General features: G+C 41.2%; 1 protein-coding gene across 2 annotated transcripts in view; it reads left to right on the forward strand.

The window, feature by feature from the left end:
* RRAS2 (RAS related 2) overlaps positions 1-16780 on the forward strand; it is a 32773-nt gene extending 15993 nt beyond the window's left edge. For both annotated transcript variants that reach the window (XM_083590410.1, XM_083590411.1), the window contains exons 2-6: positions 9728-9815; positions 10249-10351; positions 10827-10935; positions 14074-14192; positions 15526-16780. In XM_083590410.1, coding sequence (XP_083446536.1) covers positions 9728-9815; positions 10249-10351; positions 10827-10935; positions 14074-14192; positions 15526-15613 — 507 coding nt within the window. In that variant the 3' untranslated portion in view covers positions 15614-16780. The remainder of the gene's footprint in view (positions 1-9727; positions 9816-10248; positions 10352-10826; positions 10936-14073; positions 14193-15525) is intronic.

Raw genomic sequence — 16780 nt, forward strand, 5'->3', positions numbered from 1 at the left:
TGTTTTATTAAACCTCATGTCCAGCTACACAAAAATGTAGTTCCTACTGAACAGTCCTCACCCACCCAACTGTAAAAAAAAAATTAAAAAAATGCCTCTCTGCATGTTAGAATAAACTCTGACCTGACTGGCATTTTTGAAATTCCATTCAGACTAACAATAATGCTGAAATAAAGGATTATTGAAATAAAGGTCCTGCCACTTGTAGCTGAAAAGCAGTAGCACCACAAGAAAAATGTCAGGTCTGCTTCGGTGGTAGATGTAGAAGCAGCAAGGAGTGACAGAAAGAGCTTTTAAACACTTGCATGAATGAAATATGGGGTGAGGAAGACGGTTGCCGGCTTCTGTTAGCACCCTCATCCCTAAGCGTGTGTGTTTGTGTGGGTCTAAAATAAAGAAGATTTGAAGGGGGGAAGCCTCTGAATCTTAGCCTACAGACTGGCAGAGTGTTCTTGACTACAGGCATCTCCCCACTTGCACATGGTCAGCATGTGACATATGTGGGCCCACTGACACACACGCCAAAAACAGCGCTGCAGGGTGGGTGGGGCAGAATGGACTGGGGCAGGGTTGGAATGGGGGAATCCCCACTTGTGTGCGAACCAGAATGGACCCCCCACATAAGTGAGGATTCTCCTGTACTTACACATGCACAAGCATGGTTGCTCACAGTAGGTAGAAGTTGCTCCCATCTTGGCAGAGGTGGATTTAGGGGAGTGCTGCTGGTTTGGTCACATTGGGCATGGAGCCTTGAGGATGCTGCAGGGGATGCCGCAACCATGATTCAGAATGGAGCACCAGACGCGAGGAGGCAAATTTTGGTGTCGCACAGGGCGCCACTGCAATGTGAGATCCCAAAGTCCACTGATGTGATGAAAGTGATGTGTGCTGGAATGAAATTAGTTCCTGGTTTCTTGGTTTCTCCTCCTCTTTTCATAGGTTGGTGATGCACTTTGAGTTATTGGGCAAAATGCACATGGGCAAGTGGTCTGTTAAAATGTTGTTTCCTAGTGACTTTGTGGACTTAACTTTTGGAATAGCCTTGCAAGTATTTGAAAAATAAAATGCTGGTTCCAGTTGTTTAGATTTAATCAAACACAGAATTATACGCCCATAAATATGTATTGGAAACCAAGGATAAGACATCCATATAAAATGAACTTGAATCTGCCCATGTGTGCTCTGGAGCTATTCTCCTTAAGGTAGGTAGACTTGGGCTTAACACTATGCTTCTGATTTGGACATGGAAGCATACCCAGGAAAGTAAAGCCATGGGGGGCATTTTGCTTATCCAGGTATTTGCAGAAAAGAGGCCTGGATCCCTCTTCAGTATCTGCAGTGCTTGCCTGCCTTTATTGAGAGGATAAGAACAGTCATAGATAGCTGCATGCAGATAGCTGATGTTACAACTAGCCATGGGTTACAATCGTTAGCAGGTAGGGTAAGTGTCTGGGTATTCTTGACGGTATCCCAACCCACAGGGGTTCTCATTCCCAATGTTTGCCACATTGGCTGTCCTCAACCTGCTGCTGCTTCAGTTCTGCAAGGTATCCCAGTGCTAATTGCAACCGTAAGGATAGTATTAGTTGTTTTCTGTCTATGTGAATTGGTTGTACTTTACAAATTGTTCCCTAGATAGTAAAAGCTTTGCAAGAATCTCTCTCTCTGTGTGTTTAGAGCTGAGAAATAATTGACCTGTGACTTTGGCATGCTTATGAAAGGATGTGGGACGTGAGGCATAGACACTGATTTTGTTTCACTGGTATCCTATTTTTATAAATATTATGAATCTAATCCAGTGTTCTTTTTTTATCCTGAGTTCTTTTAGGTGAATTATTATCAATAGCAGGGATGATCTTTATGAGCAACATGTAATTGAATGCATAGTCTCAGGGGAGAAAGTCCATAATGAACCCTAGTCAGAGGATTGATCAATAGTAAGAACCAGCCATTAATCAACTACTTTAATTAGACTTGCTATTCTGAAATGCTTCATTTCTGTACAAGTACCACTGTTTCTGGGACAAAGCATTTTTCTTTTCATTGGGGGTGGAGGGGGGAATCCAAGAGTGACTTGAAACCAGATGCTATATGGCTATAGACCATGTGATTGGTGGCTCAAATAAATGTGTTCAGGTAGCCTTTGACCTCATATCTTTTGTATGCCCTCACATTATATTTACTTAATGGATTTTGCTGGGCAGAAGATATAAAAGCAATTAGAACCTAGATGCAGCCTTTTATATGTAAGCAATTTGTGACATCTGAATTAGTCTCCCCCCCCTTTCTTTGCAGGAGTTACACCTGCCAAAAAACCAGCAGCCTTGTGCTGCTTTTCTATAGGCCCCCACCCCAAAATAGAAGCTTGAGAGCTTCTTGCCATTCTAAAACTTGGGTTAGGGAAACTGAGTCAATATGAGCGGTCTTTGTTCCAGTGTTTAATGACTAGGGTGCCCGAAACAGTAGCCTTAAATTGATATTTTTTCAATGCACAAAGCCAATTATGGCTTTTTGCTCCTTACATGTATTTTTAAACTGTCCTTGAAACACGCAAAATGGGAGGAATGTGATCTTGAGGTAAGACACAATTGTAGTTGTTGCTGCAGAATGAGCCTGACTTCCTAGAACTCAAGTGCCAATTCAGGGTAGTTTTTCTCTTACCCTCCCTTTATGCTGATCTAAAAAACAAAATGCATACATTGTGAGGCCTCTCTTTTTTGGCAGACAACTCGCTCTTTGAAATACTGTAACTTTGAAGTTGCATTAGAATATCAAAGGCAGCTTGTTGTGCTTACTAATTCTAAAAATACAGTTTCTCCTGCCACTTACGAGGTTTATACTTTAAACAGGGGAATTTCTGCCTGAACAGATACACACCAAATCTTTGCTCTCTGTGTCTTTCTAACTGTCTATGTAGCTTTGCCTTCTGCTTTGACTCCAGGAAAATAGGTACTCATGTTTTCTGGTTGCATGCCACCATGGCAGTGACTTTGCATGAATGTGAAACATGTATTGCTTTGTAGGAAAGCCATTGGGTGGAGAAGTGAACCTTTAAAATATTGAGAATAAAGTGTTTTTTTTAACATGGACTTTGATCTGAGTAGGAGAGTTATGGTAATGCAACCACCCATTGTGTTGAAACTGAGGCATCTCCCTAAAGGTCTTAATTATCCCAAGTAGGCAGCATGTTTAAAACCTGAGCATTAGTGTGGTTGGTGTAGGATCATTTCTAGTTAAAATGGCCTGAGGATGTGGATAGGATACTTGCAGTGCTGTGCCGGTTCAGTCACCCTACCCTGGTTAGCTTTAATAAGCTAGGATGGACAGGGCTCTAATGTGGTTGGGCACATCAGCTAGAAGGCCTCAGGTAGATACTGAAACTAAAATTCTGGAAATAACTCATTGTAGGTATATGACATTGCTGCCGCCATGAGGGCTGCTCCCTGCTGCAAGGCTCATTTATTATATTGTCCAGTGATATCTCCTTTTCGGTCTGAAATTGCTGTCCCTATGAATATTGTACTTGCAAAATCATTGATATTTGCAGGTGTTAGTGTCCTTTTAAATTCTATCCCTGCAGGATGGGGACGAATGGCAGGACAACAATGGATTTTATGAGCCTATATGGTTGCTAAGTGACTTTGAGCTTAGAAGGGTAAATGCTCACCATCAATGGTCTAAATACCATAATGCCCTTGCTACAACTGAGCATATTTGGTTTGAATGCATACACAGACATTTGGATGGCATAGATCAATCTGTATGTGCAAATTAGGTTGAATGTATTGGTGTTGATTGTCGTGTGAATGTGAGGATGATTTTGTGTTTGCTTTTCCTTTTGTGTGTGGTTGTGCGTGTGTGTCTCTTGTGTTCTCTTTTTTAAAACATAAATTTTCAATGAGCCTCTCTTAACAACACCTGCCAGCTATAACAAGGATTCTTTGGGAGAAGCTATGATTGTTTAAACGGGTATGATACTACTTTAAATGTGTAGTGCATATGTGGCCCTAAAGTCACACCTTCTATTGCAGAGATGTCATTGGTGCCCCCATGTTTTCACTGTTAATGGGCTGAAGATAGCTAGTCTTCCTTATTTAGTCTGTTGCTTTGTCTTGGGGATTTGCATAAGTAATGAACATGTGTTAACTATTCAATAATTGGGTGCTATAACTCAGTAAGGTGTATAGTGTGATTGTGCAAACCTGAGGTCAGTGAGGGTTAAAGATTCTTCTTGAAAAGACAGAAGTAAAAGCAGTTAAGGATTTGGAGTTACGTTTGGCCAGGGCTGCATTTCCCCTTAAAAATCAAGTTTTCCGTGTATGACTCCTTTTGTAATTGAGTGCCACTATGGGATGTCAAAGTGGCAGCAGTGGTCAGGGTCTCTCTTCAGTTGATTATGTCAGCTGCTTCCCTTTCTGGAAAAAACAGACCTGGCCATGGTTATTCATACTCTATACTCTACTTACACCCAAATTATATTGTGTACTGTGCCCTAGTTGTGGCTGCCTTTGAGTAGTGTTCAGAAGCTTCAGTTGACTCAGAATATGGCAATGAGATTGTTTTTCTGACGGAAGGCAGACAGTAGTTCTGATCATACCACCCCAATGCTGTTCCAACTACATTGATTGACAACATGGTACTGGGTCCAGTTCATTGTGGTGGTCATCATGGGGGATTGCTTTGTTCCACATCCACTCTACACATTTCAGGGGAAGCCCTGTTGATTTGGCTTCTTGTAATCAGAAATGTGGTTGGTGGGAGCATGTGAAAACAACACAGTACCCAGTCTCAGAGAGCCAATGTGATGTAGTGGTTAGGAGCGGTAGACTCGTAATCTGGTGAACCGGATTTGCGTCCCTGCTCCTCCCCATGCAGCTGCTGGGTGACCTTGGGCTAGTCACACTTCTCTGAAGTGTCTCAGCCTCACTCATCTCACAGAGAGTTTGTTGTGGGGGAGGAAGGGAAAGGAGATTGTTAGCCACTTTGAGACTTCTTAGGGTAGTTATAAAGCGGGATATCAAATCCAAACTACTTCTACTTCTTCTTCTTCTTCTTCTTCTTCTTCTTCTTCTTCTTCTTCTTCTTCTTCCCTCCCCAAAGAGGTCTGTTTGTCTACCTTGCTGCTCTCGTCAACAAGTGGCTAAAGCTAAATTCTAAGAGAGCTTTTGTTCAGAAAGCCATTTCATACTCGGAGGGAATACAGAAAGTTAAAAAAAAAAATGAAGCTGAGAGAGTGATGATGGCTGCTTTTTGCCAGTTCATACCTGGTTACAAGACTGCAACCTATATTTTGGGGTTTTGCTCTGTTTTTATAAAGCATCTAAAATTGCTAGGTGCTTTACAAAAGCAAACATAGCATGGGCCCTGCTTGTATGCTTATACCATAACAGCTAGCTATTTATTTAATGTATTTATATCCCACCTCTTCAAGGAGACTTGAATCCTGACTTTGGAGAAAGTTAAATTAAAAGATATCGGGGAGGTAAGGGGATCCATCAAGGGTTGAGAAGCCAATGAGATGTCTTATAGAGATTCTAAAATGGATGTCACTGGGTATTCCAAAGTAGCTGTGTGGGGTGGGGTGGGGTGGAAACACAGGTAAGGGATCAACAGCGAGTTGGGTTAGAATATTGGTACCTTGAAAGTTGTAGAGTTCAGGGAGGAGTTTATAGGAAGAAAAGAGCAGATAGATATTTAGGAGGAAACTGTGGAGACATTTCAAGCAAGTACAATAACTTTTAAAGTCAGGGGATCCAGTGAAGAAACTGGTGCAAAGGAATAATATGAGCTGAAAATAGCAAGCAGCAGGATTGAAGTCGGAGTGGAAAGGCTAAGAGAGAAAGAGAACCAACAAGAAGAATGTTCCATTCAGTGCAGGAAACAGAAGAATAAATTAAAATGTTAATAAAGTCAAGTATCCAAGTTCTTTAAAGATTCTGAACTTGGTGAACAAACATCAATATTATCAAGAACAACTGAAAGTGATGGTAAGGGGTAGGAGGAAAAAGTTCTCAGTTTTGGTAGAGTCAAGCTTTAAGAAAACTGACTAGTTCAGCTATCGTTTTGTCAGCATATTGTTGAGGCTGAACTTCTGTGATGCTGCTTGGAAGGTCTGCTACAGAGTGGTACACCTCCAGCGTCTCCAGTACTTTATAGTATCTCCAGTGTTTCTGTTTTGTCCGCTGGCCATAAAAGCGTACAAAAGTTTCAAAGGCCCCAAATGTTTGAGTGTATGTTGCCTTATGCTCTGCTAACGACTGCTGAGGGCAAGCCTGTGTAGCTGTTTTATACCTGAGTCAGGCTGCTCTATTTGAAGGCCTGTCCACAACTTGCAGCATCTTGCTGAAACTCTGTAGAGGTTACCTTCCTGGGCTCACCTATGAGCAAAGAAGCCAGGCCCTTAATGGTTGTCAAAATGGTTGCCTTCATGTTACATGAATTGGAAGAAGAGTGGGAGGTAGGGAACGACTGACAGACAGCCACACCAGGAAAGTCCCTTTGTAATAACTTGAGCTTTGAACTAAATTCTGTGAATAATCCTAACATCTGTTCTGACAGGTTTAGTCAAACAATTTTGATTAAATGACTCATTCACAGCTTGTGGAGTCATGAATATGAAGCTATAGAAAGACTTCATAGTTACAGCCCTTTTGGTCAGAGAGGGACTGTTGCATTGTCATCTTTGTCATGATTGCATTGACCGTTCCCTACTTCCCACCCTCTGTTTGCGAGCTCTTGCCAGGTCTGTTTGTTGCTTCTCTTTCATCTCGATGAAATGCCCTTTTTCCTCCCTTCATTTACAGCTGTCAAGTCGTGTTCCCTCCTGGGGTAGGAGTGCTTCCATATATGATCATCCTTAGAAGTATTTTTATGATGGCTTCCTTGCAGGGTGGCTGTTGAATTACTTGTTTCCTTGGTATGTGTAGCAATCTTAAAGCACATGATTCAAAGCAAGCTTTTTACTCCCTAACTTGCATTCTGAGTTTAATTTAGAACAACTCGACTTCCTTCAGAGGGGAACTGTAAGCTATACTGCCCTTTCTTGACTGTAGTTTTGGCCTTGGACACTTTCACACCCGAAGCACAGACTACACAGTACTGGTGCTCATTTCTAGGACACATATTTCCTGACTGTAAGGAGGTTTCTTCTCTCGAGTGCCAGAAGTTCCAAGAAGCTGGATGCTGGGCTCTGACTGGACTTTACTTTCACATAGATGTGCAGGCATTGCACCCAGGGTTCATATCATCTGTCTAAATGTGTACATGGGATGATCTGTATGCATATATAAGTGTTCATATGGGGGGTGGTTATTGGATTGTTCTTTTTATTTTGATTATGTATTTTGTGGTTTTCTATTTTTTTATTTTGTGAAATGCCCTGAGACCTCCAGGTATAGGGCAGTATATAAATTCTATTACTATTACTATCATCATCATTATTTATTATTTATTTCATATTGATGTGGCATTAACAACAGGTTTTTGCCATTTAAAAAAATGTACTGAACTTAAAATAATAATAATAATAATAATAATAATAATAATAATAATAATAGTAGTAGTAGTAGTAGTAATAATAATAATAATAATTTATGTATTTATACCCAACCCATCTAGCTGAGTTTCCCCAGCCACTCTGGGCGGCTCCCAATCAAGTGCTAAAAACAATATAGCATTAAATATTAAAAACTTCCCTAAACTTAAATATTCAAATGTTTTCTTTCATTGCATAATTGCTTAAATATAAAAATATTTATAATATCAGAAAGCAGTACTAAACTCTCTCATATATTTATATATATAGAGAGAGGATTAATATGCTAGGGTCTGTGCCCCTGATTGCATTGCTTATCACTCTGCATAAACTCACCCCCTCACAGCTTACACTCAGCAGTGGTGGTTGGCGAGATGGTATGTGTGTGGTTCTGTTGCTTTCCTGGCTTCTTGAGCTCTATCTTTTTAATGCTTGTGGGTGACTGCAAGTTATGTTGTCTTAAAGCACCTGACAAATGAATGCGAATCCAATGCAGCAGTGATTGCTTCCCATCATTTTGTTCTCACCAGCAGACAGGCCGCCAAATTTTCAAGTACTTAAAACTTTGCTACTGCCAACAAGAATGTATTGGTCTTACCTAGAGAACACCAAAAGGTTGTCAAACTGGAATATGTACAAAGTGATCCTAGTCACACTGCTGTATCAAAACTTCAGAACTCAAGAGCTCCCTGGAACTTGGAGCCTGAGCAGTCAAAGAACCTAATCATGGCAGTGTGTCCATATCTTCCTTTCTTGCTCTCCAGTCCCCTGGGCCTGCTAAAAGTCATTGCTTTAGTCCGGACTTGGTTTCTGCTGGCTCACCTACAATTCCAAGTCAAATCCTGGATATGCAGGACCTTGGTTGTGAAAAGTGAAGAGACAGGTGGTGGTAGTGCTTGGAACCAAGCTCAGCATCTTTATGTAACCCACATAGTTGCATTGCAATGTTAGAGAAGCAAGACTGCTGCCTATAGGAACCCACTTGGCTGGTTATAATTCAGCCATTCCTGGGTAGCAGTGATACAAACATTCTGGAATGTAACCCTCTGAAATTTTTTGGTTATCTAAATCGGATTTCTCCACAAATTATTCCAGATTAATCTTGCATTGTCAGTTACATCTATATAGCTAGACTATAGTAGTATCACCATTCTTAGTGTAACCCTGGAACCATTTCTTTTTCACAATCTTGCTGCTCACCCTGGGGGTGGGTATATGATCACATTGTTGTTTGTTTTTGTTTTTTATTAAAGATTTTCTTGTTTTACGGAAGTATGTGTAATGTCTCTCGTATTTTTTCCATGTAACATTTTAAAAATCAGTTTCATTTGTTGAGACATTTGGGGGGAGGGGGGAGATGGGGGGTTGGGGTTGGGTGGTGATGTTTCTATTTTGCTTAATGTATGTAGGGTTTGGTGTCAGCGTTGCTCGTGCAGGTTCTCTGCTGTTCATTTGTGTTTTTTTGGTGGTGAGAGGTTGGGGTTGGCCTAGGGTGTGGTTGGTTGTTTGTGATTGGCTGTGGTGATCTTTGTTTTTGTGTGTGAGTGGGGTGGGTGGGTGTTTTGGATCAGGTTAGCCATATTGATTTGTATGCTATTGGTGGATTATTGTCATTGTCTTGTTGGGCTGTGTATGTGGTAATGGGAGCCACATAGGCGTCCACAAAGGCATCTTCTTCTGTTTGTCCCCGTGTCAGTTTCAGTTTATTAGTTAATTTTTCTAGTAGGGCTGTTTCCCATACTATTTGGTACCATTGGTCCATGCTTACTCCTGATAGGTCTCTCCAGTGTCTGGTTATGGTGTTTCTGGCTGCTGAAAGTAGGTAGGTTATGAGTTCTTTGTGGTGTAAATGGCATTGTTGTCTTGGAAGATGTTTAGTAGGGCCAATTCTGGGGTGATGTCTAATACCTGCTTAGTTATTTTACATATTTCTCGTATGGCTGTTGTCCAGAATAGTTGGATTTTGGGGCACTCCCACCACTTGTGGAGGTATGTGCCTGCGGAGGTGCACCCTCTCCAGCATTTTGGTGAGGTTCCTGGGTGTATTAGCGCTAGTTTTCACATTGTTTATGGCTATATCAGTCCCCAGGAAACAACTTGCCAGGCGTCAGCAAAGGTTGCATTCATTCTCTATGCAGATGGACGGGTGCTATGGGCTTAAAAGTAACTCTGTTTTTTCTTTTCTCTCTGCAGTCCTACTTCGTTACAGATTATGATCCAACAATTGAAGATTCTTACACAAAACAATGTGTGATAGATGAGAGGGCAGCAAGATTGGATAGTAAGTTGTTGTTGATGATGATGATTGACCCTCTACAGAATTTGCACTGGCCTATAGAATGTATGTTTGCTCTCTTGTTGATACAGGTACTAAAACTGATTTTCCTTAACTTTGTATAGAGACTGTAATAACTTTGTGATCTAGCTGTTTACTAGGCCAAGCCTTTCTCCCTTTCTTTTGTGGTACAGTTTTCAACCTCTTAATATAGAAGCTAGAGGCTTAACCAGATGTAGGTATCTGTATATTAAATTGCTGGCTTGCCAACACTAGGCTGTGGTGTAGGGTTAATTTATAAGGTTAAACAGGGCAGGCATGGGATGGGAACAACATCTGCCCCTTCCTGAGCTCTGCTGCTTTAAGGCACATCGCCCCCCCCTCTCTCACACACTACCTCGCTAGCCTGTAAAATTAACTAGCTTCTTGATTTGCTTAGTCCTAGATACAGCAGGCCAAGAGGAGTTTGGAGCTATGCGGGAACAGTACATGCGGACAGGAGAAGGCTTTCTGCTTGTTTTCTCAGTCACAGATAGAGGAAGGTAAGGCAAAAAACAAAATTGCTGCAAAACGTGCATCAATACCTAGATTGTGTAGGGGCAGAGCTAGAATAACACTGAAATGGGGTTGTGGCTTGCAACATCCTGAATTAACTTTAGGGTCAGAATCCAGAGTTCTTCCTGCTCAAGAGAATTGCAGACTTGTGATTTGAAAAACAGTCCCCCTGCCACATGATAAATCAAACCACTTTTTTGGGGAGTGGGGGTGGGGGTGGAACTCAAGAGTTTTTCAAAATCATGTTGGCATTTTAAAGGAAGGTAACACAATTCTAGTGGGTGAATACAAGGTCTTGGGATACCTGCTGGGCTGGTGGGTCTGTATGTGTTATCTTCAGTTTGCATCTCATCTCTGCAGCAAATACTTGTTAGATGGCCTTAGGCAATCCTTAACTGTGAAGCTGTGGATTCTTAGCATGCTGCTGCTGTTTATTTATTATTATTATTATTATTATTCCAGCTTTGAAGAAATCTATAAGTTTCAAAGGCAGATTCTTCGAGTAAAAGATCGTGATGAATTCCCTATGATTCTAGTTGGCAACAAAGCAGACCTGGACCATCAGAGACAGGTAACCTATTAGCAATAGTCAGAGTTTGAAAAAGGGCTCTCCCTTTTTCGAGGGAACTTCCATAACTCGGTGGCATAACTTTTGCATGCAAGTCCCCAAGTTGGCATCTTTGCACTGGGGAAAACCTCCTGTTTCAAACCTTGGAGAGCCACTATTAAACAGGGCAGGTTGGAATTGTAGAACATTTTCTCTCTCTTGAGAGCCACATTCCTTCTGGGATAATTGGCCATGGAACCCAGGCCAGCAATAGTTGGTGGGATCAGAGCCAAACGTTGGCAGAGATGGAACCAAATGCAGTCAGGGCACCCCTTCTCTTTCTGCTCTTCCCATTTCACCCCTCATTGACATCAGCATGAAATAAGATTAATGGCCATATAGGATGAGGTTGATGCCATGTGGAATTGGGTTGAAGCCATATGCCTATCTCTAATCTAGACATTCCTGAGCTAGATAAAGTGGTCTGACTTAGTATAAGGCAGTTTTCTTATACCAGTAATAGCAAGAAGATGATTGTGACAATAAATTCCACAGTCAGCTGGATTAGGCCACAGGATATGCTCTCATGAAATTGGTAGGCCAAGCCATTATTGTGAATTATCCCTTTCCATATGACTGATCTGTAGTTTTTTTGGAGGAGACACTCTGGTGATGAACAAATCCCTTTTGTCAATGACATTTAGCATCAAGCGGCTATAAAGGAGATCTGACAGTACTTGTTTGGGGGAATGGGTGCTAAGATAAGGGCATCTGTAGTGGATACATGCATGTTCCCATAAAGAGGCTTGACACTTAGGAACTGGCTTAGGAAACTGGTCTTCCTGATTATAATGTTGCACTTTCTACGTTAACTCAGCTTGTTCCCTGAGTAATTGCCATATGAATGATTCAGGTCAAAATCTATGAGGATGAGACAATGATCCATGACATCATTATCAAGGCATGAGTCTTTCTTCAATTATGTTTACAACACTTGCCATACCAACAATTACTCATCCCATGAGAGTGTGCCCAGGAGGACCATCTCTTAATAGCTAGTGTAGCCTCTAGTAAAAGGGGGGTTTCCATTCTGAATGCAAGAAGTCAAGTTGTCGCTTTTATGAACAAGTATGTATTCTTATTTCCCATCTGTTTGGATCTTGCAAACTATTCAAGCACTATCTACAACTTGAAAAGTACTTTGAGAGCTGGCACATTATCAAGACTATTCCAGAACCCTAAACAAATGTCTGTGTGCTGTGCTCAGCTCCGAGGTAGCTGAATCCTATGGCATATATCTTGCCATACAATGAATACACTGAACACAGTGAGTGGCATTCACTTAACTTGTTTGGTCAATGCAAGGATTTCTGCTTGTGCAACATACCTCCTCCCCTTGCACTGTCACACTGAGTTAGTTGGATACCACCAATGACATTATGTGGAAATTCATGCACATCAAGGCAAATTTATTTAGGGAAGCTGCAGTACTGGAATAGTAACTAATGTGGGTCAGGTGGAGTGGCTTGCCATACCTTCCTTTTTAATTTATGAATGGTTTTATGTATTTTCTAATTGCAATAGCTTGTAAGCACACTTTCTGTTGTTTTAACCCCGCCTGGGACCTTATGGAAAAGTGTTGGTAAGAAATCTTTTAAGTATATAGTCCCCGCCCCCTTCCATACCTTCTTAAGGAGAGACGTGTGTGTTACAAATGTCCCCAGCATGAAGCAAGGAGGTCACTTAATTATGTGCTGAGAGAAATGTTGCCTAATAAAGGCACTGCTTTCCCTGTAGGATCCAGTAACTGCAGGATCCAATAGTTCAAATTTTCCTAATAGTTTTAATATTCCAATTTTTTAGCATAGTGACTTGGGCTGCAAAAGTAGAAGATAGGCATTATTGGAGGAAGTGGTGCAAGAACTCAATTGAGACCCAGTGTTCAAGTTTCAGTTCCACAGTGCATTGTCTACTACAGTGGTAAAGGTAAAGGTACCCCTGCCCGTACGGGCCAGTCGGGTCCGACTCTAGGGTTGTGCGCCCATCTCACTTAAGAGGCCGGGGGCCAGCGCTGTCTGGAGACACTTCCGGGTCACGTGGCCAGCGTGACAAAGCTGCTCTGGCGAGCCAGGACCAGCGCAGCACACGGAAACGCCATTTACCTTGAAAGCGGTCCCTATTTATCTACTTGCACTTAAGGGTGCTTTCGAACTGCTAGGTGGGCAGGAGCTGGGACCGAAAGACGGGAGCTCACCCCGCCGTGGGGATTCGAACCGCCAACCATGCGATCGGCAAGTCCTAGGCACTGAGGTTTTACCCACAGCGCCACCCGCGTCCCACTACAGTGGTACCTTGGGTTAAGAACTTAATTTATTCTGGAGGTCTGTTCTTAACCTGAAACTGTTCTTAACCTGAGGTACCACTTTAGCTAATGGGGCCTCCCACCACCACCACACAATTTCTGTTCTCATTCTGAAGCAAAGTTCTTAACCTAAGGTACTATTTCTGGGTTAGCGGAATCTGTATCCTGAAGCGTCTGTAACCTGAAGCATCTGTAACCTGAAGCATCTGTAACCCTAGGTACCACTGTACTCATGATGACCTATCAATTACCTCCAGCTTCAGAGGCAGTATGCTACTGGACACCACCTGCTGGGGACTAAAGCCCAGGAGAGAGCCATTATTTTCATGCCCTGCTAATGGTGTTTTTCAAAACAGCTAGTTGGCTGCTATGGAGAAGCAGGATGCTGGGCTAGATGGACCATTGGTCTGATCTGGCCGGGCTCCTCACATTTTTTGTTATCTTCTTAGTCACTGCAACATTCAGGCTACTGATCTGAGGCCAGTGTTTAGTTGCAACACTTCAGTGTATAAATTCTACATTCAAAGTTTATATGGAAACAATTTGATTCTAAGCCTTCTTAGGCTCTGTCTTCACATTTTTAAACATACAGAGCTTTGGGCTCTAGATTTTAAAAATGTATTTGTATTCAAATAACATATTGACAAAGACCAGAGTTGAAGAAGCCTTTGCACAGGACTGCAGTGCCAATAATATGCAAAAAATTGCTGTAGGTGATGAAAGTATTCATTAGGTAAGTCAGCCAATTGGAAAGCACCAGTAGATTGCTGAATGCGTATCCTATCTTGGCTTGTTTTCAGGTAACGCAAGAGGAAGGTCAACAACTAGCAAGGCAGCTGAAGGTAACATATATGGAAGCATCAGCAAAAATACGACTGAATGTAGACCAAGCTTTTCATGAGCTTGTCAGAGTTATAAGGTAAGCCCATGTATTGTAAACATATTGAAATGCACTTTTACAAAAATAAAGGAAGAAAGAAAAGAAACACAGCTTCCCTTTGATATTTCTGTATAGGGAAAGTGCCTGAATACTGTAACAAAATGTAAACTACTATGTTTTTGTAACACTAGAATTAATGTGAGTCACATAGGAACACACACTTTTTCTTTTTTCTTTTGGCAGATGTGTAGCAATTTCACTTGCGTCTTGTTTAAATGTCTCCACCTTGACACTGTTGTCACAGTATGACAGGGTCATTTAACAGTATCATGTAATGGGGAATGTTAATGTTGCCAAGAGTTCCGGCGTGAATTGTCCTATATAATATCTTTACCCCTGTGTTGTTATAGACAATGTATTGTGGAACTGCAACATTGACACTGGGCACTGACTCAGCTTGTTCTTGTACAGTACTACCCTCTTCCTTCAGGACAACACTGTGTTCAGTTCACCTTCCAAAAATCTCCTTAATGAGGATATGTAGTTTTTCTGTTAGCCTGACATTGCCAGGAAAGCGTAAAGTGAGCCCTTCTCTTGTTCATAGTCTATCAGGGCAGATGGAAAGCCTTTCTCTATCTCAAGCTCCCTGTCTTTAATAACAAAAAGACAAGTGTTATAAGCAGGAACACTTGCTGTTTAATGTAAAATATCTTGAAAAGCTACACACATCAGACTCCGTTACTTTAACTTGAGCACATTTTAATTCAGTAATACTCCTGTTGGGATGTGTTGCCTATGTTGCTGTTTTGAGTTCTAGCAATCAACAACATTATACAATCAAGCTGCACCTACACCAAGTGTGTATTAGGATACTCCAGGGACTTCTATGCCATGGGACAGCTGCTGCTGTGCATCTGGCCTCTAGAAGGGGTGAAGCCTTCAACCTAGGCTGTTTCTACAGTCCTTTCCAAGCAAGCGTTGGCAGAAGACACCATGCTGTGGGACAAGAGGCTAGGATGAGACATTTCAAGTATTGCCAACAGTGAATGCTCCACAAAACCTGATCGGATCTCCACAAAACACATCAGTCTGGGAGCTAAAAGGGTCTCTTTATTCCCTCGAATACCTCGGCTGCTTGCTGCATTGCTGCAGTAATATCACACATATTCCTAAAAGATGAAATCTGCTTTCATCTTCAGACCTACGTATATTAAGAGAAATGGACAATGGCCTGTATTGACAATGCAGCTGTATTTTTTTAGCAGAGGAATCTAGGGTCAGTTAAAAAGCAAAGTTAATGCCCCTTTTATATATGGAATTGCATTGGACTGGAGTGTATTGTTTCTATGGGCATTTTTTGCTTCATTCACAGGAAATTTCAAGAGCAAGAATGCCCTCCTTCCCCAGAGCCGACAAGGAAGGAAAAGGACAAGAAAGGATGTCATTGTGTCATCTTCTAAGAATCCTCTGAACCAAGCTGTCAACTGCCAGATTAATTCTACCTTTCTGCCTACCTTTCTATGTGTCTCGGTGTTTTGTCTAGCCTTATATGTGCATGTCGTATAAATGGTCACCAAAGTAGCCTTAGGCTAAAAGAACAAGGCTGACCCAGTCTAGAAGACATCTTAGTCATCTCAGGGCAGATGTCAAAACACTAAGGCTTCTTTTAATACTTCCCGGTTTCTTTCTCCTCTTGTGTAAAGAAGCTTGCACCTTGTGGAGTTTTATTCACAAAGGAAACAAAACAATATTAAACAAGGTATTGAAGTCAAGCTTAAGCATTGCTGGTATGGGTATTTTTTCCACTTGTGACATCTGTATTAATCACACTTGAGAGGGAATCCTCTGATCAAAATGTAGAGTATTTTTTTAAAAAGTGGATTTGAAGGTTTTACCCTTTAGTAGGTTAGACTTCAAAATTCAGCTTGCCTTACAGGAAGCCAATACACTGAATTTCATTGTCAGTAAAGATTTTTTGTGTGTTTCAGCTCTTGTTTATGCTGCAGCTTTTTCAGTGGTCAACAGTCTACTGTATTTATTTTATGGCTCCAGTAACAGCTACAGGATTTATTATTATTACAACTATGTGGCCAAAAACCTGTGCTCACTCTGGACTTGGGCATTTGTTTCAGTTTTAGAAGATTTTACATCATGGTTTGGAATAAATTGTGTCTTCCTTTTGTATTTTCCAGGTAAGGGATTCAAGAAAACTAAACCTGTAGCTGTTGTTTTGTTTTTTGTTTTGATGTAAGATAAAAAAAAGATGAATTTTCTCTTTTCATTGTCAGATGATTAAATGTTTTTTGCTATATACTTTTATACATTATTTTCTTATCAAACTAGTTAACAAGTATTTTTATATGTTTGTAAGCAAATATGCTTTCAAGGCATAACGTGTAAATGTAAAGATGAGTATTTAATTCTCACAGTACACTTTTAACTGACAAAATTAATGCAAGATCTGCAGAACTGTGGTAGAACCTGTTTTCTGTTCCAGTTGTATACACCAGTGGCCAATTATGTGCCTGCCCGATGTATCTGTTAAACTGTCATGTTTTTCAAATTGCCTTCCATACCCTTTACAAATGACTGACCATTATGTGACTATTAAACTGTACAAACCTTTA

Source organism: Podarcis filfolensis, assembly GCF_964270895.1.
Source record: "Podarcis filfolensis genome assembly, chromosome: 1".
Taxonomy (NCBI): domain Eukaryota; kingdom Metazoa; phylum Chordata; class Lepidosauria; order Squamata; family Lacertidae; genus Podarcis; species Podarcis filfolensis.